Source organism: Paralichthys olivaceus, chromosome 1 (assembly GCF_024713975.1).
Source record: "Paralichthys olivaceus isolate ysfri-2021 chromosome 1, ASM2471397v2, whole genome shotgun sequence".
Lineage (NCBI taxonomy): Eukaryota > Metazoa > Chordata > Actinopteri > Pleuronectiformes > Paralichthyidae > Paralichthys > Paralichthys olivaceus.
The window spans coordinates 1,794,093-1,820,993 of NC_091093.1; the positions used below are offsets into that span (position 1 = coordinate 1,794,093).

The following is a 26,901-nucleotide window of genomic DNA, read 5'->3' on the forward strand; positions in this document are numbered from 1 at the left end:
GGTTGTATTACATATTCAACTGAATATCTGTGAAGCTTTATGGATTATCTGTGGAAAACATGGATGGGGTAGTTAGTATGGAGCTAAACAAAGAGGGTTTGGAGGTTGAGAGGCAAAAATCTAATTTAAATTAAAAATAAATGTAGACATTTTTGGCTAGAGTATTTTTGGATTTGTTATCATCTAGTCACTAGATTCTAGTGCATACCCTTAAAACAAAGAGATGTCTCATCAAGATGTTTTCTTAATGTAGAAATAATGATGACCACACTGATGTGCGTCATAATGCTATGTAGCTAAGCTGTGCTTCAGTTTTCCTTTTATTGTCTCATCTCAGGTGTTTGAGCATGAATATATAATGTGCTTGTGTCCTCCTAATGATTTTTAAACCTCACCTTCTAAGGATTCAGCACACATCTACAATGAGTGTCTTTATCATGACGGTTTGTGTCCACAAGATGAAGTTAAGTCCAATATTCACTCTTTATCTCTGTTTTGGTCCAGTGTCTTACAAAATACTGTATCCAATTCTTAAAGTAAAACATAAGTCAAAGTAATGTTGGCAGGTTGTTTTATCCGAAAAAGCTTTCTACCACTGCTGGAAACTAAACTGCCAAAACAACAAACTACAAGTTATATTATATATATATATATATATATATTATATATAGTATATGCTACCCCCCTTCACTTTCTTACAACAAGAGTTTGTTACACCTGAGAAGCAAATGATATCTACAGCTGTTGTTGTTACTGATCGATTTCAGAGGAAATTTTTGTAATCTGTTTACACAACCTGGGTATTGTCATGGATAGTTATATTACTCATGGAAAATTTATTTTTGTGGATGTGGTGCTGAGTTTCCCGCAGTTTGCTTTTCACACATGCACAACACATCAGCAACACATCCTCATCTGCATTATTAAAGCGATCGGTGGGGCAGCCACGTGCGGCAGAAGCAGACACCACTCTTTTACCTTGAGATATACTTTTTTCATTTATTCCTCCGTCTCATGAAGTGACACCACCCCCCCACTCGCTCGCAGTAAATCCAGCGGGGGATTCCCCACTGTGTTCTCACATAGGATTATTCTGACTTTCTGTGGAGAAAGGGTGGGGAATCTCCAGATTTCAGTGAATGTCTGAAAGCATCTTTAGAGGAACAAACAGATTTTCAAACATTTGTGTACTGTTCATCCCAGAAATACTTAGTAATCAAATGGAAGGAAGTTGTATGTATCTTGAGTATTGAGCCATAAATGAGTTTGGAAAGAATATATATTTTTTGCAAATGATACAAGGTGTTTAATGTTTTTTTATTTTTATGTGTTAGTTATTGTTTATTTGTAATCATATTGACTCAGGAGAAAGTAGGTCACATAGGATGTGGGCGGGGTGGACTTATATGGGCACCTATTCACCTTTGTGGGGTTAGTTGGTTGCTACACTCTTTTGGTATCTGTTATTGCTTCAATTTATGAGATTGTGCACATCACAAGTTTATCATCTTTTTCTTTAATACAAAATTTAAAGAGATTTTCCGGATATCAGTGATTTTTTTTTGGTAAGCGAGTCGTTAAAATATTCACGCCTGACTTCAGCCTCTCAGGGACGCTTTTGTTTACTAGATATGCTACAGGGGTGTTTGGTAACAGGATAAGCCTCAGTCTGTGTTTATTATATAAATCTTCTTGCATCACCTGCTTGCTATGAACCTTAAATGAGCCACAGTATCCATCAGCTCTGACCAGCCACACTCAAATCATCAATAAAGATACGAGCATGCAGAGGAATGTCTGGTGGACATGAAGCATAATAAAGCCAAAGTTTTCAGATCACTGGTTGACATTCTCTCTGCTCTAAATCTGGATTTAAAAAAAATTAAATTAAAGGTCAACGCAGTGTGCCTCAACAGTGCGATTCATTTGTATATCACACCAAGAAGCCGACTAATGGTGCTGACATTTGAAAAGTCAAGCAAAAGGAGCATAGAAAGAGCAAAAGTAAACACAGACGTTATTTCTGTTAGTTTTGATCTGTACATAACTTATTCGCCAAAGATAAGACTGTTAAAGTAATGACCTTCGTTGAAGGGAACATCCTATGCTTCCATTTTAAAACAGCTTTTTGAATTGAAAACGATCCTCAACCAGATGAGCATTTTAACTCCACATTAGAAATATTCATACCAACACCTGAAAAAGCATTTCACATGACTATTCACCATTACACTATTCATGTACGTGTGAATGCACACTATCTCTCTCTCTTCTCTCCCCTCTTTTCCACCCATCTCTCCTCTCCTTCACATTATTATTTGCTCATCCCAACCGGTTGAGGCAGATGATCGTCCACATTGAGTCTGGTTCTAGAGGTTTCTCTCTGTTAATGAGGGAGTTTTTCCTCCACAGTCTCCAAAATGCTGCTCATTGTGGGAACTGTTGGGTTTCTCTATATTAATATGATTTCAAGGTCTTGACCTATAATATGAAGTGCCTTGAGATAATGTATATAATATGATTTGGCGCTATACAAATAAAATTGAATTGAATTGTCACTGCAGATTGTTGCTTAGTTGTAGAAAATACTATGAATGAGGAATAGCAATGGTGAGCTTTTCTTGGGACTGATGATGAGGTGAAACAGTTATTTACAGTAACTATTAGCAACACTGGTCATGTCATTGATAAGAGACAATTAGAAAAAAAGGTATAGGTGAGTGCATTCTTGTTTCCAAAATAACTTTGATTCTGCACCTCAAGACAGAAACACAGCCCTGAGGTTTTCATATTAAAATGCACCAGCAATTTTTCCAGTCTCTTTTTTAGGGGCCTGAAAACTTGTTACATCTTCCCCTTGAACTGCTCCTACCATGCCCTCTACCTCTAGTTCTGGGTACTGCTAACCTGCTGCCACTCCCTGAGTAGTTCTTCCTGTGTGTGATTACCTACGGGTGCACCGGAGTCAGAGCAGAGCCTCACCAGCTGCACCTCATCTGTCATCAAGCATCTTGATATACTCCTCCTGACCACCTCCACTGCTACCACTCCTCCTGTTCTGCTCCTGTCCCTGCTCCGTGTCCCTTCCACTAGCTACTACCTCAGCCTTTACCTCTGCATCAGCACAGATACATCAACTGCACCTAAAGACTGTATGAATAAGACAAAATATGAACGGACTCAAGCCAAAATTACAGAGTAACGTGTTCAGACCAAGAAAATACAATAGAGTGGGTGGTTGCAGGTGATTATCTACTTGGGTGAGGCTGCTTCACCTTAAACTCCACGCCATGTTGTTTTACTAAGTGCTATGTTTTACTGCATCCAACAGCTCAGCCCAGAGACTCCAACCATTTCCTTATCTTTTAACTCCAAACTTTTAAATTCAACATAGAGGCAGAGTGTAATTTCTTTTCAGTATTCATAAACATAAATAACCTCTTTTAAAACACATATATTAATTTCAGAGTCTATAGATAACAGCCATAACATATAACAACATACAGCAAAGAGACACAGAGAATGAAGCAGACAACAGCTGCAGTTGAAACTTACATCTGCAAACCTGTTTACATGGACAAGAAAAGATAGAAGTAATGAAAAATGATCTCGAAATAACGTGACCTCTGTCTGGATTTTTAGATTTTGGTCATATCACACAGCCCCTCTAAATGTATTTCAAAATGTATAAATTCATTTGAACTAATATCAAAATATTTCTAATTTCAAATGATAATAATAGTGATTGCCGATAGTTCCTTAAACCTTCGAACATTCATGTTTAAACTTACTCATCTCCATGTACTCGGGGCTGAGGCCAACAAATGGACCCAGCAAGTGGTCTTTCTCGTGACGATGCAGGCTTTTGTTCAGCTCCTCCTCCTGCTTTGAGTCCAACTCTGACTTCCTCTTCCGCAGAAGTTTTTTCAGCTTCCTGTACAAACCAAAAAACAGTGATTAGAATATCACATTCACTTTTGTTAATAGATCAATAAGAGTATTATCCTTCAGGATACCTTGCAGTGTTTCTGATCAATAGTGGATGGTAGTGTGGCTCAGCAAATATATTATTATACATGTTATATGAAATTAGTCGAATTCATGTTATTGCAATGAGTGATGGCTGGTGTCAGTAAGGTGCCAAGAAATTCAGCAAGCCTCAGAAAAAGTAGGGGAGGAAAACAATAATGGATGTTGGTATCATGTATGTTCTATGACCATCAACAACCTGGTCTGAAGTCACTGGAAAAGTATTTAATCTATTGGCAGATAGTTGGTGACACATCCATTTGGTTGTGTATTATTTTTGGAGTTCAATAAGATCTATGAATTATAAATGTGACACAGCTCAGATGTGTGCTGTTGGTGGACTGTTCGATAAAGAAGAGGAACCAAACACACAGTGCACTCTCTACCCCTCAGTGGACTGTAAGGATGAAGACAGACCAAGGACAAATTGCAGGCACCCAGATTTCTGCAAGGTGTGTCTGGTTTCCAGGTATGTGTCTGTAAACCAGACAGGCATTTAAATGTTTGCTCTTACATGTAAGTACAAGTGAGTAGGTGTGCACAATTTGTTCTGTGGCTTGCTGAGCTCATATGTCGTGATCTATTGTTTTGCTTGTCATCTGTGTGAGTGTTGGTGTCTGTGTTTGTGAACGTTACACAGAGAATGCTTTGCACTCACGGTATGCCGATCTCAAACAGGTTGTTCTGAATGAGCTGCTTGCCCAGCATGGTTATGCACAACTGGATGCACAACTCCATGAGGCAGCCCGCATGAGCACACTGGGGAGAGAAGAAGAGAACGATAAAAAGTGCCATAATCAAAGTGAGGCAGAAGAGCATGAGAGAACAGGGACAAGTGACACGGCCACATTATATGAGGATACAGATATCTGTGTGGAGGCTCAGGATTATTCAAGATTTTTTAAAGAAATATTCAGTGTGTGAACAATGTACTACACAGTTAAATAAAAGGTTCCTTGTATTCAAACCCTACACTGCAGCGAGGATACGTGATTGATGCATGATGATCAGCTGTGTCCACTGCAATTCACCGAATAATAATCAGTTAAAATGAATTAGTCCTTTCTGATAAAGGCTTTAGAGAACAATTCTGCTCTGATAACAAGCTTTATTGTATTATCTATTTCCCATCTTTTCATGGGACCTCAAGAAAATATAATTTAATATACACAGCATAAAGTAAACAACCTAAACCTCAGTGAAGTGGAGTCATATATAGTATAGAATTACCTCTTCCATTCTGTATGATCCAACAACATACAAGTAGTTTCCAGGCCGCCCAACAAGCCTGTGGACCAAACATAGCCATATGCATGGTATATGGTATTAAAGTAAAGGTTTGCCAAATGTTAGGTGAAAGCAGCAGCAGATGAGTTTTTACATTACAAATGGACCATAGAATTAGTTTGATTCAAATGATTTAACATAACAATGTAAAAATAACAAGGTGTGAGAAGTCGCTCTCTTACCTGCCCCGGAAAAAGGCCAAATAGACAATGGGTGTGAAGGCATTGACAAACTTCAAGATAAAAGTTTTGAAGATGAGGCGCTCCTCAAAGCTCTTGTCTGTCTTTGGAACCTCTGAAAAAGAGAAACATGTGACTTTATTAGGATTATTTAGTATCATTTATACTATATCACCATTACTTATTTAACAGTATTACTGTTAAGGCAGACTGTTTGTTGTACTGTTTTGTCAATAAATTAAGACATTCATGGTCTTTAATTTTGTTTCTCATTAAGTATTGTCATATTTAACTTTTAAAACATTTTCAATGAAGCATATTTAGACAGGGAAGCCAATTGGAGCATTGGTGTAGAATGTGCTCTTCCCATGACTCGTTCCTTGACCTCCAAAATTTCATAAGAATGAAAAAATTGTTTGAAGTATGGGTCATGTCATTTTCCTTTTTCTGTGAACTATCTCTTTAATGAAAACAAATGAATCAAAGAGAAAACTGCAGCAAATAAGCAGAACTAACTGCAGACAAGATTCGTGGACTAATTATGGGAAGATTTTAGAGCTGTAGACTCTTCCAACTTTTCTTGTCTGCTTAGCCACATCCACTGTAAAGTTCCTCATAGAGCGGTCTACTTATATCCATACATATTGATAAGATAGAAAAAATAGATGAAACTGAGATTGAATGTGCAACATGTGAAAAGCATAGGAGTTATGATGACAGAAGAGAGTACATGAGACACAGCTAGTCCTGTACAGCCACTGAGGGCAGTGCAACAACCTAACCTTACAATGTTGCAAGTGCATTATGACAATGAATAAGAATGTTATTCTAAGATGCTGTGTTTCTATCTTCTACATTGAAAAAACTCTATTTGCATGGGTTTGGCTGGAAAATTAGAAAACAAATATAAATGTAAGAGATGTGGCAGATCACCAGTCTATCCCTGAATTCTTCAATTGTGAATTATATCTTCTTGGAATTGAATAAAAACATTGACAGCATTTACATAATTTCCCAGGCTGTCCTTAATGATCTGAATTTCAAACTTAAAGGCCCAACTGTAAAAGTCTTGTCCGCGGCTGCCCAAATAATCTTTCTCAGTTTGTGGTGTAGTTAAATTCACTAGACAGTACCACAACAAAATATGTTTGTTTCATGTTTAAAAAGCTCAGAAAAATGCTCCTCCTTCAGCAGATGAATGTGAAAACAAACTGAATACACACTCAAATGTCACAGAGACGGAACAACAAACACAACACAGCACAACACAACATGTGTAAGCAGAAATGAACTTTAACAATTATGTAGCAAACAAAGACATGAGCTTTATGTTTTAATAATTCTTTATAAAGTAAAACACCTTTTCTGATTAGAAGAACACCTCTGATGTCTGTCTGTATGTTTAGTTCTATCACTCATGCCTTTAGTTAAATGTGCCTCACCCAGTGTGGTGAGCCAGCGGGCGATGGCGCCATAGATTTCATCTAAGATGATGATGATTATGAGGTTGATGATGGCGGCGGTGGTTTTGACAGTGGCTCTGATGTTGGACCGTGCTGCAGGGTAGGTGCTCACGTGCAGCGCTGCCTTAATGCTAATCCGGTACAGGATGACTCCGAAGACTATGGCAAACGTCACAGCAATCTATAAGTAGTGAGAAGGAGGAGAACACCACATCTAAAAATCGTCTGACACAAGGAAGAGTAGAGCGGCACATCCTGTGCAAGTGACACATGTTCAATGCCCAATTTTGATACAGGTAGTTATGTTTCCCTAATTTAAACATCAATCTTAATTACATACATTTAATCTGGGCAATTAGCAGGAATTAATGCAGGTCAAACAGTGTAGTGTAATCACAAAACAACAAATTAGAAGTCCTGTAGAAGGACACAAAGTCATGCCACATGTTTATTCAATGAAAATAAAAAGTACAGCTCTGATGCATCATTAGCCACCTTAGACTGCAGTTAATAAAAGTTGCCACAAAGTATCCCTCTACTATCTGACCTGAGCCCACCAACTACTCTCTTGGCCATTTTATAAAAGTCTGGCTTGATTATGATTTTGGTGTGTTTTTAAAATATTATTTTAAAACACACATCATGATTACTACAAGGTGGTTTCTTTTTCATTAGAAAGCAAACCTTTTGAAGCCATCTACCTCTCACTGAAGAATGAAAAATAAACTATAGCTTTTCAGCATGATTAGGTCAGGTTTTGAAGTTATTGGTATGGGTGTGGTTAACTTCAGCAGTTTCATGCCGACATAGATGTCTACAATTATACAGACATGCATCGGCTTGTGCAGTTTAAAAGGCATCAAGTCTAAGTCTCTGTCTTCTTTACACAACTCCTTTATTCAATCTGAAATCAGCATCAACTCCACAACAATCCATTGAGATGGGTTTGTTTTCAACATGCAAGTGTATCAACCTAAACACGAGATGAACAGACATGATGACACTGTGATTACATGTATTTGCCACAATGAAATAACAGCTGCAGCCTGTACTGACTTTAACACAGTGCTTTTTCCAAAGCTACTTGCTGCAAAAATTAATGTGACACAATGAGATTGATAATTTCTCTAGACGAAAAACCACTCTTCTGATCTTGTTGATTAACAAGAACACACTTAATGGTGCAACAAAGAGACGACTGCTTTCACAACCTTAAAGTGATTTCAGACCCTCACAAAACACATTAGCCAGGCAAAGAGCAAAAAATAAATATATATATAAATAAATAAATAAATATATATAGAGAGAGAAATAAAAGGTATCAAGGTATTTTCAGCTATTACAGCAAAATGTGAGTTTTGGCAGGGTGATTAAAGAGGACGCCTTCAGGTGTCATACATGTGTTGGAAATTCAAGGTGTGGTGATGCAACACTGAAAGGAGAGTATGGAGACTCACGAGGAAGCCCATTGTGACCATTGCGGCTAGGTAAGCTGGCAGTCTGTCTGTACATGTCAACTTCACCTTCTCCCCCTAAAGCACACACACACACAGACACACACACACACACACACACACACACACACACACACACACACACACACACACAAACAGACAGAGGAAGAGGGAGAGAGAACAACGTGAGGGACAGAAAGCACACAGCATATAGTATCATTAATTCAATCTAGCTGTGCTTTGAAACTGCGTGTGCACATTAATGTTTGTTTCTTCTGCCACAGCCTTATGACAGTCCTGTCAGTAGTACCTCTTTATGCTCCAGGGCCACTGATGCACACAGCCCACACCCCACAGACCATAAACATACACACACATACTATGTGGCTCCAGTAGAGCACAGCTAATTCTGCTCTGAGCTATCATGTCATATTCAAGCCCACTGAGAATTGGGTCAGATTCCCCAAGCGTGTGTGTGTGTGTGTTTGAATGCACCCTTGTGTATTTGATGAAAAGGAAGATGTGACCTTGGCACAAGACAAAAGGCAAAAGGCTGCTAATAGAACTCTGAACCTTGTTCCCCAGGACATGTTATGATGAATATGTTGTGTTCTTTGTATGTTTTTTGTTTTTAACACATACAAACGTGTTTCATCTGCATTAAAAAATGCTGATGACACACTCATTACATGATATCCCTGCAGTCAGTGCTTATTGTGAGTTTCCTGCTGATGCACAGTGTTTGTTTTTTGACCGTTACTGTGTGTAAGAATATTTTCACATCAAAGTTGGTTATGGCTTTCTCTCCCTAACTTTCAATATCACACTGGAAGCTGACTTACAGTAAAGCAGATGGTGCAACTGAATAAAGTTCCACATTTAGTGTGAAGCGAAGATGCATATGATATTTGTGATGGATATCATATGCAGTCATTTAAATTACAGGTGAATTTGCAGTTATGATACGAATTACATTACTTGCAGTACTGGCTACAGAACCAATTACCTATTTACATGTGCAAAACCTCTAATATGAACTTTTTAGTATTTAGCCTAAATATCTAGGTTTGACATAAAACTGAGTAAGTAAATTAATTTTAAATTAATTTCACTGGAGTCATTCAAATTGTCTCTTTATCACAAGCATGTCTAAAGGGACTTTATAGAAAAAAAAGCTACCATTTCATTAATCAATAATCCATTCATTTAATAGATCAAATGAAACAATTCTAAGAAGAATACATAAAACCAAACAAAGAACAAATTATGTTACAAATGAAGTGTGGCTCTAAGTTCTGCAACAGCACCTTTATAGTTGAAGTTATAGGTGAATAAGATTGTAACAAATGTTAATGAATAATTTTTACCTTTGGAGTTGACTGTTCCAGTTTCATTGTTTTTTGCATGACTCGGAACTCATACTCTGCTCGGTTGTGGTCCTGAAAGAGAAACCAGTTTGGATGTTACAGTAACTGATACCACTGTGAGCAGTGAGCAGTTAGTGACAGTAAACTGTGGCGAAGTTCCTTTTGACATTTGAGATTGGAGACAGAAGTGAAATTAGCAACTTGTTTGCATTAAGTTTTGCAGCATGAGTGTGGTATGTTGAAGTGTGAATACAGTGCTCTGTGCTCTGTGAAAGAAAAAGAGGGAAATGCATTGACCCACCATGCAAAGATTATGCAGTCAACATAAAACTGAAAACAACCTGTAGTTTGAGGTTGTATCAACAATGCCCAGAGTCAGCATCATGCTCAAGGGTTTAACTGAAGGTTTATTATCAAGCATTAATCCTAACTTAAAGAAAACCGTCATTTTTAGAAATCAGTAAAATCTCTATTACACATTTAAACAATTTAAACCTAAAATATATTTTTATTGATCAAATATCAATCATATCTCAGTTTGGACACTGCAGACACAAATGAATGCCTTGTGTAGATGTAATCAGGTTAAAATCATACCTGGATCTGGATTCAATACACACATTTTATTGTGTGAATGGGGTATATGTGTCCACTACATGTAGTTCAATTACACAGTAGTTAGCAACCTCTTATTTTTCCTCCATAAACTAAAATGTCTATTATTCTATTAAAAGCTGGCTAATACAAATAGGTTGACTGATTTTCACTAGATGGAGGGAGATTTTCTCACAGATTTTCTGAAAGTTTTTCAATACAGTAGCTAAGTTACATTTTAACTTCTTTCTCTATGCTCTGCCAGGCCCTATGAGCCTGTATAGAGTATGCGTCTGTAGACTTGCAGAGGTTGATACTGCCCTAAGACCAGAGATCAAACATTTACTACAAAATGCTACACAAATGCTACACAGCAAGCCAAGATGAATGAAGGAGGTCTGCAGGCTATACAGAGGAAACTGCATCACTAAAAAACAAAGCTCTGGGTTAGACAGCCAATTTTGGCTCCATGTGCTAATGCTTATGTACAGATGGAGAGAAAGAGTAAAAAACACACAAACAAAAAGAGCCAAATGTTAATAAAGAGCAAACAGCAATCCTCAGGCCAGCTGTGCTTATGTGGGCTGATTTTATTTTATTTCTTCTAGGACTTTGATTATATAAAAAACTGTGGTGTATCGTTATCTGAACATAAACCTGCTCTGGTATTATTTCATATTCAAAAGTCAACATAATAGTTTTTCAGAAACACTGACAAATCATCACTTGATAAATATAACATAGTGGTAACAAACACCTGATTACACATCAGCAGACAATTTCTATACACAGTTTGTATGTGTTTTTGTAAAATGTATGGTTTTGACATACCACTGTCTTCACAGTCTACATGTCTCTGTGCAAGGATAAAAGTGAGCTGAGGAAACACATTAAAAGTTTGGGCCTAAAACCGCATGTACTACATGATCCTGCATCTGTGTTCATGGGGAGAAAATTAGACCTATTTGAATCTTCAATCACCTCTGGCAAAACAAGTTACACCTGTTATAATATTTTGCCATTTGCATTACCTGGTATCAGAACATGCTCAGAATGAACTGATCTTCAAGATCATCATAAAGACCATCAAGAGCCTATGTCTTTGTGCTGTCAGTGCACAAAAAAGCAAAAAAACAACTTTCATCCAGCAGGAACTGAAACTTGAATAACACCCAATGATAGCATGGTTTGGTTTATGACACTTTTCTTGCCTGAAGAATTCTACCAGCCCACCATCTCTGAAATAGATCTAGTTTGTTTCTCTTGTATTCAAAATGTGCTCCCCAATCCAACAGGCAGCCCAGTTTAATTGCTTTTTCAATGTTTAGGTGCATACATTTTTAATATAACCTCTTGTGACTCTGAATGTAAATGTTCAATTTGGGAAGAAAGATACTGCTTATTTAATGGGTGTAGAGTTTTGTCTCTTTAACAGGGAAACATTTTATAAGAATAGTCAAGGAAAAAAGAGGAGCAGCTACGAGTCACCTGTCCAGTTAAGTACACTGCCATTAGTGGTCAGAACTAATAGTATTGTGTTGAGAAGCCACAGGAATGGCCAGCATCAGTATAAACCTTGTAAAGAAATATAGCAGGTAGAGAAAAACAATGACAGAAGCAAATAGATGGAGAAGATGTCAGCTGAAAAAAGCTCAGGCTGATTGTTAGACACCTTGAGTAAGAAATGTTTAGCAACAGCATCCGCAGAGCTGGTCTGAAACAGTGAGTCAAAAAAGAAAGACGGTAAAGAGGTAAGCAAGTCAGATCCAAACCTTATGCTCCTCCTGTAAAATGCAAACACACACACAAAAACACATGGACAAGATGTCAGTCAGCACTGCCTGTCTTTGAACACGTATCATATTTAGAGCAACACAGAAAAGTGACAAACAAAATTATTTCATCCAAACAGCAATGCACTGTTTCATGATATAAACAAAGGACATTCACAAACACGTCTGACACAGTGGTATAAGTGCTGGATCATTTTGGATGAGGGCTGACTCACTAGACAAAAGAAAGAGAAGGCATGTTTCTATCCATATCCTGACCTGTGCCATTAATGTCAGCCTTATTGATTGCATGAGATCTGTTTTCTTTACTGCAAATTGACAATACACTTCACGAAAAAAGATGTTAAGAATCTGTTTGTGGGAACTTTAAATATGATCATGGTGGTATTATTTCCTTCATAGACTAATGTGACAACATTTAGAACAAATGTCTAAAGTAATAAAATGATGTTATGATGTTTAATATTCACTATGACATTGCGTTGTTCTGCTAAAAGACTTGTCTGGGCTTTATTCAGCACCATAACACAGGAACAGAAGGGGGGCTATGACCATACAGTATTCTCTGCAACTTGACTGGAGAGTGGTGGAGAGATACATTACATTACATTACATTACATTACATTTAGCTGATGCTTTTATCCAAAGTGACTTACAATAAGTGCATCAATCATGAGGGTACAAACCCAGAACAAGAATCAAGTAAGTGTATGATACAATTGTGAGGTAATATTTCTATATGATATAGTGAAACCAATGGTGATACTGGGATGACAATTGTTACAATGTATTTAAAATCCACATGATTATGTTTATTTCAAGAGATTAAACGGCATGAGGATAGGAACAAGGGGAAACAGCCTGACTGTCCAAATTCACAAACATACTAAGCCAACACCTCTACAGCTCTCTGATTAACACATTATACATAATCTGTGGAATCCAGAAAGGGGAAGTAACAGGCTTGGGCAAGAAGTAGCTGCCATAACTCCATGTATCTTGTCATCCTTGTATTTCAGTTTTTATTATTATTTATGTTACTGTTATTAATTAGACGTTTCCTTTTCACTCTTGTCTTTTTGCAAAGTTAAGCTCATTACCTCCTGGCTGTAGTTCTTAAAGGTACGTTGTGTAGAATGTTGTGATATCTAGTATTGAAGTTGCATGTTGCAGCTGAACACCCCTCACTTCACCCTCCCCTTCCAAACATGAAAAAGAACCTGTGGTGTTAGTTTGTCCAGTCTGGACTAATATAAAAAACATGGCAGCCTCCGTAGAGAAGGTCTCCTCCATGTAAATATAAAGTATTTAATATAAAGGACCTTTTCTGGGGTAAAGAAAACTACAATTCATACAATTTAGATGAAATGAACTAGTGAAAACATCATCAGGGTTATTCCACATTAAATTCCTACCAATAGATCTCCAAATCTCCAAATCTTACACACTGGAACATCTAACTCTAAGCTATAAAGCCAGAATGTGCGATCTATATACACTTGATGTAAGAAAGGTATTTGTGGTGCTCTCTCACCTCCTCCTCCTCGCCGAAGCCTGTCAGGTCCCAAATGTAGTTGAGACGCATCTGTCGTCTCTTCCAGTGCTCCATAAAGAGAACCGCTACACAACCAAGCACACACAGCAAACTAAGCACACACTCAAAACACAATCACTCAATTATATTCATCTGTCTAAATAAATGTTGTATCTGAATTATGTGAATATATTTGAGGTTATTGTCATCTCATGGTCATGCTTCCCACATGAAGGTATAATCATTGCAGTTGATATATGAGTTAAATAGGTTCTCGACAAGAGTGGAGCTCTATGGCACAGAAACAGAGTAATAGGATCAGACTTTCATGGTTTGTTAACAAATGATAAATTGCTTTCAGTCTGTTTACATCGACACAGTTTGCTACAGCAAACAGTTTCCCAATGAGAATATCTACATAGACTCCATCCATCCATAATCTATGCTGATTATTCTTGGATTCTAAGGATTGAGGACAGAGCTGGAGCCAGACCAACTGGAACCAACATACAGTGCATTCTCCCTCATCAGGTCTACAGTAGGGGAATACAGATGGCCATCTTGCTGTGAATCTGTAAGACACTAGCTTTGTCTAAAACACATAACACCTCCCTGCTGCTGCTAACAGATGGCAGTGTGGCTTGATAAGGCACCAGAAGAGGTCTGCCTGTGTGTGTTTACATTTCTAGATTCCTATTGCAAATTACATGTGCATGAGCGGGTAAATGTGTTCTGCTAATGCTCTGGATTAAATTTTATGATCTATTAATTGGATTTCTTCTCAAGCAATGCTAAGATACATATTGTATCTGTAAGATTCTGATCATCTAGTCAGGTTTATTGGACCCTTTCGTTGTTGTTTTTGTGATTAGATACAAGTATGCCATTACCCCAGAGGGCCATGAAGATGGAGAAGAAGACAGTGGCTGGGTTGTCGAACAGGTGGCTGGCACGAGCTGTGCCACAAGCAGTCACCAACTTCCAGTAGCTGCAGACATGGTCACACAGCGGGCACATGGTGATGTTGTTCCTTGGATCACAAATCTCCATACTGACAGCAAAGAGATAGGTGGAGGAGATTGATAATTCAAGGGGGTGGAAGACAGTAAAAGGATGGCTGTGAAAGTTAAGAATTAGCTTCAGACTGATTGCACCAATCTGCATAATATCACAATGTGCAAATTTGCATATATATTTTACAGAGAAACAATTGAGAAAGCGCTTTTGGATAGAATGTAGAAGCATTATCTCATGAATCAGCATTAATGAATCTACGATGGCTGGAAAAAATCAGATGCATAGTGAAATATGTGAATCATCATATTAGCAAACACGGGGACAAGCTCTGTGCATGTACAAGTCTTCAATGACTTGGTGACGCATTCCCCCTAAATGAAGGTACCTAAAAAAGGTACTCATTGTGAGGAAGTGTTCTGAGCCCATTGTTTACCACAATGCAACATGTCAACATTTCAACAAGTCATCTGTTGCTTCCGAATACTTCAAATCTAATTTCCTAGACCAAGTGAATATCTGCCAAACACACAAAATATGTCTCTTTGGTGTCTTAAAAATGTGCCACATCCTAACCTAACTCTGCATTGAAAACATTGTTAGATTATAGTAGGCATATTGTTAGTGTGTGTGTGCGTTGTGTACCTAGGGATGTTATCATCGACAGTGGCACAGCCGTAGAGGAATACAATGACTCCAACGATGGCTGCAGGGATCAGCATCTGTGTGTAGACACCTAACCAAGCAAAATACAGTCCAACCTTCTCCCCAAAATACTTCCTGTGGAAAGAGATACAAAGGTTAAAGGTTTTTAATGTACTCATTTACTACTATTACCCTGTGACACATGGACTGCTTAACTGCCAGTGTGTTCCATTAAAAAAGTCTTAATGTTAAAGTTTTTCCTTCTGTCTGGAAAAACCTCAAAAAATGACACTGTCAGTGTTGTGTTCCTTAACACGCGCTCAGTGTGCTTGGTAAGAGACTACTTCACATACACCTCATCCTCAAAGTCTCTTTCCCTCAGCTTACCACAGGACTATTGCTTCCACATAAGAGCCTAATTGGAGCATCATTCTGCTTGTGTGAATCCTCATCTGTCTTTCTGCCTGCAGGCTGGCACAGGCAGTAATTGTTGCTCTGAGAGCACCAGCCATGTTACATGTGTGAGGTAGGGAAATGTGTCTAATTGACTTGATGATTGCATCAATAGCACTGTTGTGGATCTGACCTGATGAGTCCAATGGGCTGGTACTTGTAAAAGACACTGTAGCTGGCCCACTCCTGGTACAGCAGCTGTAAAGAGAAGAATGAGCTCATATTGAATGTTTTAATACAATGGCAAGAATTGTTTAATACAATGGCAAGAAAAAGTAAGTGAACCCATTAAAATATGGTGAGATCTTTGTCTAAGTTATAAACAAACACAATCCGTATCAATAAATCATCACATTACAAAGTCCAGACCCAATTCTCTGAAAGATCCTCCACAGGACGAGGCTGATAACGGCTCAACATGCAGGACATTACAGAAGAATTCAAGTTTGTTCAAGAGAAGCTTGAAAAATAGATCTACTGGAAAAATGTTTTGTGGACTGATGAAAGGACGGTTGTGGTTCAGGAGGTAGACTAGGTCATTTACTGGTTTGAAGGTTGGTGTTTCGATCAGTGGCTCCACCAGTCTCCATGTGGAGGAGTCCTCAGGCAAGACACTAAACCAGTAAGTGCCCCAGATGGCTTGTCCATTAACTCAAGGGTGAAAGAGAAGTGCTACTTTTATAAGTGCAGTCGTTATATGCTGTGGCTGAGGGGTAGTGCGGCCGTCCCCCAACCAGAAAGTTGGCAGTTAGATCCCAGTCTTCCCTATCTGCATGCCGAAGTGTCCTTGGGCAAGATGCTGAACCCTGAATTGCCCCTCATCGGAAAAAAGGTGCTGCTAATAGATGCACCGTATATGTGTGTGTGAATGGTTGAATGACAGACTGTACTGTAGAGCTTTGAGTGGTCATCAAGAATTAAAAAGTGCTATATAAATACCAATTCTATTAAACACTACCATTTACCATTATACAGAATTTGACCATTCAGCTAACTGAGCCACAGTTTTTGAATGACTAGCCAATATTTGCTTTTGCTGGCCACCAGATATAACTTAACTACATGTTTTTATTTGAGGATTTATGCTGTTATACATCACTGTCAAGTACATGTCTAATGCATTAAAGAAAAATATATACCTGCACTCATATATGCATTATAAATCCACTGATGAAACAAATTCATTGTAACATATTTTTTCATTGAGTGCAGGTAGTGTGCAGTGATACCACAACGGTTCAATGGTCACACTTCCAAATGAGTTACTGGGTGACAGGAAATCAATCTAATGAAAAACAGACCTGCAGACTGAACAGAATATCACCATTTATCTTAAAGAAAGAGCTTCCAACTGATTCTAGTCCAGCAGGGATTTATGTCAGGTCATCACTGAGAACCCATTGTTGTAGAAAAACAATCATAATAAACAATGACATGTGTTGTATTTTATCTGGACTCTGAGTCTAAATAATAAATATCTTCCCTATCTAATCTTGAGTATATAGAGGAGCATCTTAAGTTTGCATCCATAATGCTACACATGTAAGAATATAAGCATGGTACACATTGCAAGCAGGTCATTTAGATTGAGACTGCAGTGGATCAATCCAATGTAACATTTAAATGAAACAGTGTTGCAGTTACATTCATTTGTCTGGGCAGATAAAATGTTCTATAGTTGCAGAGATTTTTGGTCATTTGGCAGTGATCTGCTATTACCAGAAATTCTATTCAGTCTTTTTAAACTATTTTAAAATCTCTAGCATATTTTAAAGGAGAATATAAACTATGACCTATATATCATATATCATAATTTTTTTTATGAATCACTGGTGTACATCTCATTTAAACAGCTGTTACTATTCTTTAGGGAATGATGAATTGTAAGCTGCATTTTAAATTAGGGGAATGTAGAAGGAATTTTGATTTACTGTGCTATTAATTGTAGTTTTTAATGTACTATAATTAATACTGCAAGAATGTTTAGGTCAATCGGGTTGGGGTCAAACTTATTCATACTCAGTGCTATGTGATACAGTTATCACCAAACCATTGACTGCAAACATGATCCGTTCCAACTACTGGTGATGAAATATAAATCATAGTGAAATGGTGGAACATTTTCAAATGAAATCCAAACTCCATTATCAGGCAGAGCAGCACACTGCAAGGCGTTCATGTGAGGCAAGAGGGCATTCAGGCAGCATCACAGAACACTGAGCTCGTAAAGGAAACCATTTTATATTCAGCCCCTCAATGGTTTTTCCTTCCCTTCACACACACACACACACACACACACACACACACACACACACACACACACACAAAGCCGGTTGCCTTAGTGACACACACACAGCCTAAAGTATAATTATGGAGGAGAGGGGAGACTCAGCTATCCGTATAGCTGACTTACTTTTATTCTTGTATAGTGGCAGACAAAGGCTTGATTTTGTAACCATTCTTGGCTTGTAAAACTTATTGAGTGGCATGTTTTAGTCACTTAAAGATAATGTATTACTGAGTCGCATTAAAAAGAGGATATACCTACATACAGCTATTGTAATACAATTCAAGAATATTGTTGGTCTATGGCATATCAAATGTAGATAAAACATGTAGTCAATTTCCTGTGACAGGAAGGATGTATTTGTAATTTGTAATCGTATTTGATTTGTAATTATGAATTTGTTACATGTGATCATTCTTGTTCAAATCTCCCACCATTTTAAACAAGTTTAGAAAAAGAAAATGCTGTTTCTATTCTTTTCCATATTGGTAGATCTGCACCTCTACTGTTACCATGGTACTCTGTCTTGGTTTTTAGAAAAAGCCCTCCCTTGTCTACTTAATGTTGGTCTTATTTTCACACAACTGTGACTATGGATCATTCTAAATTTGCAACTCCATTGCAGAACTTTTTGAAATTAACTCAACTATCTGGACAGAGATTTGTTTGGGGTGACTTTGATTCCTTAGTTTAACAGTGTCAAAACATAGGGCTTTCTTTGGGCTGATTGATGAATCAGTATTTGTAAATGTGTTGAGAGTGTCGGTGTGGTAACATCTGATTCAATTTATTGACTCTACTTACCTTCCTGTCATTAGGTTCCGCATTGACCTCCTCGATGTCTCCCTGTAACACATCCATGTACACACACAACCCCACACCCAGTTCATGTTTCATTTTCAGTAAATATACTTTGGTCAACAAGCATGAATAATGCATTTAATTTAGAAACCTTAAAGTCAACCACAAATAGAATTCTTCTCCATAAACTAGAGGGGTACTTGGAGAGCATGTACCTCCACCAATATCCCCATACTGCATATGCTTGATTAACATCAGATACTTTTACGATGTACACAGACCTTTTTGGCCAACACAGACAAACCATCCATTCTCTGATATAGGAGAGGAATATTTCTTAACCCACGTTATAGATTATAAATAAAGATTTAGGGTTAATTCATATGTATGCGCAAATGCTTTGCTCTGGAAATGAAGTGCAGATTATAACAAATCTCCGGCCTGTGAACGTGTGATAATGACATACTCACATCATGCAGAGGATAAGCAGACGTGTAGACACCATTGGCTAGCAGACTGGTGATCCCTGCAGGAAATTAATTCAGTGGGGATTACAATGCAGGCACACACACAGACACACACACAGATATATGTTCTTTACATACTGTATACTATGAACGCATCTATCCACGGAGAAATGCACACTGCCTCTTTTCAGAAACTGTGTTTTCAAAAGAACCACCACATTTTGTGATGTCGCAGCTAACTCAGCCCTCAGCATGCTAACTTGGACCCACAATCCAATTTTCTTTGGTTGTTGCTTTAACGTTATTAACAACACAACACAAAGCAGTCATTCCATTGCTGAGCAAGCAGCTATGAGACAGAAAATGCTGCACAATCATTGGATGTTGGATGTCTTTCCGAAGACAGAAAAATTTGAGACTAGAATTGAATCATCTGTTTAATTCACTTCAGTGCTGACTACTACATTTTCCAGGGAATTTTACTGAGCTACAGTAGAAGGCTGCATTCCATCACCAGTAGTTGGTTGCAATCTCTACAAACAGGTGCATGTGAATATGAAGAATGTCATTTTTGTTTTTGTTTTTTTATTAATTGGGAATTGATTTCTTTAAGAAAGAAATAAAAAGATCATAAAAGAGATGAGAATTGATATCAAATACGCAGGCAGAGAGTATTCCACACCCTTCTCTACTCTGTGGAAGTAATTACACTTTACGCCAATGAAAAAGGGGCCCAGATTAAATGCATATAGATTTATGCTGTGTGCTAGACATATATGCAGAGGACTTACCCATGGAGTATTTGGCTCTGGTGCATCTTGTCCTCTTCAGTACCTCATAGACCTAACGTTACAAACAAAATCTCATTTTCACTGAGCAGCTTCAGCCCTAAAAATATGATGATTTAGATATACAGAGGAGAATGAGGTGTATTTGGTACACTGGTATAATAGCCCAGGTGAGATTGTTAGAAGGAAAACTAAGCAGGTAAACATTTTGTGTGTCTGTCCTCAGAGAAGCTGCTGATCAGCTCAGTGTAAAACACTGAGGACTATACACAGAGAGTTAAGAGAGGAGCCTGGGAGCCAATGATGCTGTGATGAGGAGCTCCATCCAATAATGAGAAGTCAGTCATTAGTCTAGTGCTGAGTGGGTGTGTAGCTGTTTTCACACATGTACTGCAATGCAGAACTTTTCTAGCCTTTGCCTGAAGGAGCTGTATGAGTGAACGCAAATGTCTGAATTGGTGAAATTGGAAATTAAACGCATTGTACCCTGCCAACTCCCTAGAATAAAGTATGTCATTGAGCCCAAGTCTGAAAAGAGACGCTCATTGTTCAGACAATTCACAAGGAGTGAGTAGGTTTGTTAATCGTGTTTCTATTATTTCTCCTGGGTGCCACCTCTCATTAAACCAAGCAGAGCATATCCAGTATTATGTGAAAACACATCTCATACTAGACAGTCTCCAGTTTTGTGCTACATGTGTAATAGGACCACAAGTTCATTTATAAAAATGGCAATTGTGTGGATGTCAATGTAGCAGCATATGTATGACGTATACGTTTGGAAAATCAGTTCGGTTTTCATGGCAGCACTTGTATTAAATAGTCACTTAGAAGCCAAAAAAGTGCCCATCAGGAGCACAGGATTAAAAGTCTTTGATGTTAGATGACACTTTTTCTTTTTTCAAGAGATACCATGTGAAAGCATGATTCATGAAGGAGCCGCCTGCCAACTGCTTATCTACTAAAACCAATACTTACAATTGAGCTCCTGGTCTTGCTGTCAAAGAACTTGTCCCTGTCAGACAGATCGAATCTGGCAAGAAAAAGCAAACTGAGTTTCCAATATGACGAGTAGGACCAAAAGTAAAACAAATAAGTTACACATGTATGTAAACAACAGAATGAGGTCTCGGGCATTAAGTGAGTCTAAAAGAAGCACAGGCTGCAATTTCACAACAAACTAATGATGAGAGGAGTGGCAGCAAGAAAGAAACCTCAATAAATCCTTGTTGGCTCAGTCAGTCAACCCTGCTAATTATGTTCATATTTCTTCATCTGCAATAGCAATTTACATCAGTGGCAAAATTCACAGACATTCAGCAGGCACTGTATGTAGGAACACCCAAGGCCTTGGAGGTCTTAGAAGTGGATATACAGTAAGTACAAACAGACCTTTGTTTGTGTCCAGACTCATACTAGAGGTCCAAGGTCTCCCTGCTTTTAAACCTTACAGTAAAACCAAACATTTACCATGTATGAGATAATGAGAGAATAATTATTAGAAAGTCAGCTCAGTGAAGAGCAACAAAAAGTTAGCTGTCGGTTTAAATGTGTCACTTTTTTTAAGACACAAACTGGGGTAGCAAAAAAAATAGCCAACATGCAATGTGTGATATGCAAAAACAAGAGTTAAGCAAATAAGTTCAAAAAATAATTAAACATTTTAAGCCACAACCATGAACCGTAACAGAAAAAAATCCTTTTATGAAAAACTACAAATTTGGTGCAAAAAACAGAATCCTGTTTATAAAGTATGCAGAGCAACTACAGTACAGTTTAGACAAACTGGCTTTGCATTCATGAAACCAGGTATGATCAACGCAAATTCTTTGTAATCCCTCTAGACTTTTTGATCCACATTTCTTTTGCCAAGCGAGCTTCACCTGAATGTCTAGCTAACTTCACTCTGTACACAATTTGGTACACACAAAAATGAATTTTGTAGGCCTGTGTAAGGATGGATCTCTAATGCCAAGTCATAATTCTGAAGTAGGTTATGTCAAATTCTCATTAGCATATATTAGTCTCCATACAAAATAAACTGACAGGCAGCCATTCTTTTTAAATTCATAATACACATTTTTTATTCACAACATGGAAAGAGAAGACCATTAAGAGCATTCCTTGATGCAAATAGATCATCAATGGGCCTATCCATTGCTGTCTTAATGCCTCGCCTCTTTAATTTCTTGAGTTAATATTTTTTTCTATTCTCTGTGTAGCCTGCATTTTGTCAACAAACATAGTTCCCCACCCTAATCGGGTGTGCTACCAGGGAAGCAAAAACCCACAGGTGCTGGCTTTCGCATCATGTCTCTAAAGGTGTCAGTGAAATTCTACAAATTCCAGGTGAATTCTTTTAATTATTTGCTTGTATCAATCTTTGATTATGTCCTGCCTCATCATCTAATGGCTTAGAAAACAGACCACTCTGGATAGAGCCTGTTTTAATATATTGTGTAAGTTGCTGTCCACCAAGCAAACTTAGGGGGTCTGGACTGTTGAACTAGGAATGCGGAGTCATGCTCCTCTTCCATCTTACACATGGTGAGTAAATCAGAATTGGTGTTGCCCTCTGTTCCCTCACTATCTGGTGCCCCTTGGAGATGCTTTTCAAAGAATGGAGGCATGTCTGGGCACTCAGCATTTGTCATTTCCACCAGGTGGAGGTTGCTTCCAACAGGCAGGGGTCCTGACTCTACAAGCCTTTGCTTCCTGATCCTTTCCAGGTTCTTTTCTAGCATAGAAGTGCAGTGGGGACATGACTGGAAATCAGCCAGAGATGCCTAAGCTAACTTAGCATGCATGTACATCAGATAAAGGTTCCTGTCTTAAATGAATGACCTGAATGATTTGGGGAAATTTGATCTGTGGTTCCAGTCCTTTAGTGGAATTACATGCAACTGTAAAGGTAGTAAATTGTATAAATAACCAACCAATTAACACGCTGAAACACATAAGCCTGTCAATCAGTGGGACTAGCAAACAGTATGAGTTAGGTCGGCATGACACGATAGCAAAAATTAACTCAGCTATCCAATCAATGCTAAACAATTTCGACTGAGGCCAGGAGCTGCCCGGTAATTGCTAACAAATCCATAAAGATTTGACCAGTCTCTTTACTGCTTTCTGTTTGCCTGTCATATGTGGTAAACGTCCAAGGTGGAATTTCCGCCCCAGTCTGAGTGTCTGAGTGTGCATTCTTCACCACTTGAAAGCCGAACCAATGTTGACACACCTCATAAACCTGTCTGTTTTTTTTTTCTTTTGTGGCAATGTGAATTTGTTGGACACACCACTCTTAGACCAATGTCAGTCAGTGTTCCTTCCAAGCATTTACTTTAATGTTGCTGCTATCATCTGCAGTCCCAATAAATCCCAGTCAAAACACCATAAGATCTGGTCAAGCCTGAATCATAGATTTAGCATCTCTTGCTCCCACTGCCCCCTTCCCCCACTTCTTCTCTTCTTCCTTCTTTTTTCCCGTGCTTAAGCACAAATTACCCCTTTTGCATCATATAATAGTGGTTTTTGGGTCTGTCCAAGCTACTTTTGTCCCCATTTATGTCTTGAGATATTCGCTGAATTGGACCAAATGTGTGTTGGATTAAAATCCCTTATACAAACTTTAATCTCAGAGCTGACTTGGAGTGTTCTCAAAAAAGATGAATATTGAGTGAGCAAAATATGTGGAGGGAGATTTCCAGCTAGCTGTTAGTCAGAGCTGTAAATATAGCTGCCCACTGCCCACTCTCTTCTCTACACATCCCAGGAGGTTGACTTTTATACCAAGACATTTTTTTTTCTTTAATCACTGCCTTTGAAAGTGATTTCACTGGATAGGATATGAAGCTGTGACTTTCTGTAGTTAATCCAATTAATCAGTGCTCTATTTTGATATTTTCAAAATCCTCCACCACAGTGTTGAACATTTTTTTCATTTCTTTTCTAAATCCAGTAGCTACATTTGTTCGCTTAGGATGTGAGAAAGCTGTGGGATACAGAGTGTGGCAGGAGAATGACATGCTTTAACTTTCCTGTCATACTCTAATCAGACAGCTTTTCATGTCTTGATACAATTCACTCCTCAATTGTTATTACTTCTCTGAGCTTTGTCAATGACTGAAGCCACTAGATGGCTCTACTTTACACAACACTGATTTATCTGTATTATCCCAAAGTCCAGTATTTCTTCTCTTCACTGTTTTTTAGCTGAACTTGATAGGGATTTGTCTTGCTCATATGGGCTGATAAATACTCCATCATATTCACCAGCAACTTTGTTTGTCCCCATAGAGCAAAAGAGCAAGTTAAAAGAGACTAAAAGCTTGAAAGGTAAGGGGAGCTGCAGGGTTGGGTCATAATTTTCATGCCAATCCTATTCTCTACTCTGTACATGGCTGAACACAGTTGCTAAAAGACACACAATCTTTTTTATAAGTAAAGTAAAAAGGTACAGTCAGCAGAGGTTTTACTCACAGATGCTGCTTCTCCCTTGAGAAAGGATGAGAGAGGGATTTGAGTGTTTGTGGTCTGTTGGCATCTACTTTTGGATGGAGTGGAGCTGTGACTTTGTGAATGAAGAGTCTGATCTTCTCCACCAGATTACTTCCTTGTTTCACATCATACACCTGCAGAGGATTCAAAAGAATTGTTTATCTGGAAATGAGAAATGCATTTCACATGAAATCACTGTAAACTGCTTAATATCTACCAAAAAACAATGAATGTATTGGTCATCTGGTCATAACAAAATGTCTGATATATAGTAGTATAGTCTAAATCCTGAGGTTGCTGCTGAGGTTGTAATAAACAACAGAAAACATTCATCTTCAAAATTTTCACCATGTAGCTCTCCAGCTCTGAGAGCCTCAGGTACAGAGAATTAACATTTCACACATGGACAACATACTGATGGGCAGAGTACCTTCTTTGTTGGCATCTTGAGCTTCATGAACTCAGCTTCTCGACACAGAACATTCCAAGGAGCATGGATCTTCAAGAACCCAATTCCAGGTATCTTACACTGAAATAATAGGAGTGGCTAGTCAGAGACTATTATGTATGAACCTGCAGCAGAAATACAGATCATGATTTGCCAAATTATATGAACCACTACTATGAATAGTACATATTTGGAAAAAGGTAGATGTTGCATTTCTGTTAGATTTAAAGCTAAGCTGGTAGAGTCCCTTCAGCACAAACTGATGTCTTTACTGCTGCATATGAGATTATGTCTGCAGCCTCTACACTTAAATAAATCACTCCTACACTGCCAGACTCACTTCACACCCTTCAGGTCAGCACACTGACACATCTTGATGCAGAAATATATCCATTTCAAAGTAGCTGACAGAGAGTACAGAATATATCATACATATACATATACCATGGATTTCAATGTAAAATGCTCATATGGTTTGTTTTGCCTGATATGCAAAGGCCCTGTGGTGGAAATTGATCTCGTGATGTGAAATAAAGAGTTTCTCAGACCGGAGTTGTCTTTAGGTCAATAAATAGAAAGCTCTGCAGAGTGTTTCACACTCAGCATGAATGCTCAGAGAAGAACAACCCCAAATAGGGAAAGAAGAAGGTTTTATACAGTCAGGTAAACAGCAAACATAAGAGACAACTGTTTCTGAGTAGCATTAAAAAACTGAAGCCACCTGTAGTCTGGTTAACACAGGAAGCTGTCTGCTCTTACTTCTGCATAAAAGAAGGAGTTTGCTACTGCAAAGATCAGGGTCAACAAGAGGATCATCATCGAGAAATTACATGAACTCTGAGGTTACATCTGCCAAGTGCATAGCAACAGTCATGGCATTGGATAGTTAAGGGTAAAACAGTAAAAGGTTTCTGGTCTGTCTAGTTTCGAATCGTACGTCTGCACGTACGCCAGGCAGTTCCTCTTATGCGAGCACAATTGTGTTTCTATATGTGCATTTGATTTGTTTATTGCTTATTTATTTAATGAAAAAGTACAGAATTATTAATTATTAAACCATGCACTATGTGTATTCCTCAAACTAGGTCCTCATGTTAGGCAGTCACACATGCTCTTTTCTTTTTACTACTAGTTAATGTTCCGCTAGATCTAACAAATACAGAAGTTCTTTTTGGATGGAGGTTACCATCATGCTAGTTCTAGCGTGCATGTGAGGAATGTGTCTGGGTACTCGCGATTGTAGCATGCATAGAAGCATGTGTGCATCTGTAGTCAGCTTGCAAGTCCACAGCTGCATGTCATGTTAGTAGCCTATATAGAGTCTACACAAATAAACCAGACAAACCAGAATGGTTTATATAAATAATGTTTTCAGCCATAACAGTAAAATGTAGAATGTTACAGGTTCCTGCTTTGTTTCCTTTGGTTGGCAGTCATGGTATTTATGATAAAATACACCAGGCTGTATTGAAAAAGAAAATAGTGGACTGAAATTTAATTATAGCCATTACTTCTGTACATCAAGCTGTCAAATCACATATAATCCATATATAATTACCCACTGAAAAAGCCTATTAATATTACATACTGGCATACTGACACTTTGTCCAAAGTTTGCCTACTCATTTTCAAGCCTATTAGTCTTTAAGCTGCTAAGAGCCTTTTTCAGAATATAGGTTTGCTCATGCGCCTCTTAATGGATGATGAAGTGTGTGAGAAGTCAATGAAACCTCCATTTGTCTTTTCCACTGGAAGGTGGCAAAGAAATGACCAAAAGCTTTAGTTCTCCATTAAAGAAAAC

The 26,901-nt window shown here is 38.1% G+C and overlaps 1 protein-coding gene across 3 annotated transcripts in view; it reads right to left on the reverse strand.

Annotated features, from left to right (window-relative positions):
* ano1a (anoctamin 1, calcium activated chloride channel a) overlaps positions 1 to 26,901 on the reverse strand; it is a 49,975-nt gene that overhangs the window by 8,198 nt on the left and 14,876 nt on the right. For all 3 annotated transcript variants that reach the window (XM_069518785.1, XM_069518278.1, XM_069517882.1), the window contains exons 4-20: positions 25,083 to 25,181; positions 24,635 to 24,786; positions 21,134 to 21,188; positions 20,159 to 20,210; positions 19,371 to 19,426; positions 18,904 to 18,945; positions 15,946 to 16,010; positions 15,360 to 15,494; positions 14,591 to 14,751; positions 13,701 to 13,786; positions 9,780 to 9,851; positions 8,416 to 8,490; positions 6,938 to 7,139; positions 5,499 to 5,610; positions 5,260 to 5,317; positions 4,688 to 4,788; positions 3,792 to 3,934 (exon numbers count right to left, since the gene is read on the reverse strand). In XM_069518785.1, coding sequence (XP_069374886.1) covers positions 3,792 to 3,934; positions 4,688 to 4,788; positions 5,260 to 5,317; positions 5,499 to 5,610; positions 6,938 to 7,139; positions 8,416 to 8,490; positions 9,780 to 9,851; positions 13,701 to 13,786; positions 14,591 to 14,751; positions 15,360 to 15,494; positions 15,946 to 16,010; positions 18,904 to 18,945; positions 19,371 to 19,426; positions 20,159 to 20,210; positions 21,134 to 21,188; positions 24,635 to 24,786; positions 25,083 to 25,181 — 1,666 coding nt within the window. The remainder of the gene's footprint in view (positions 1 to 3,791; positions 3,935 to 4,687; positions 4,789 to 5,259; positions 5,318 to 5,498; positions 5,611 to 6,937; positions 7,140 to 8,415; positions 8,491 to 9,779; positions 9,852 to 13,700; positions 13,787 to 14,590; positions 14,752 to 15,359; positions 15,495 to 15,945; positions 16,011 to 18,903; positions 18,946 to 19,370; positions 19,427 to 20,158; positions 20,211 to 21,133; positions 21,189 to 24,634; positions 24,787 to 25,082; positions 25,182 to 26,901) is intronic.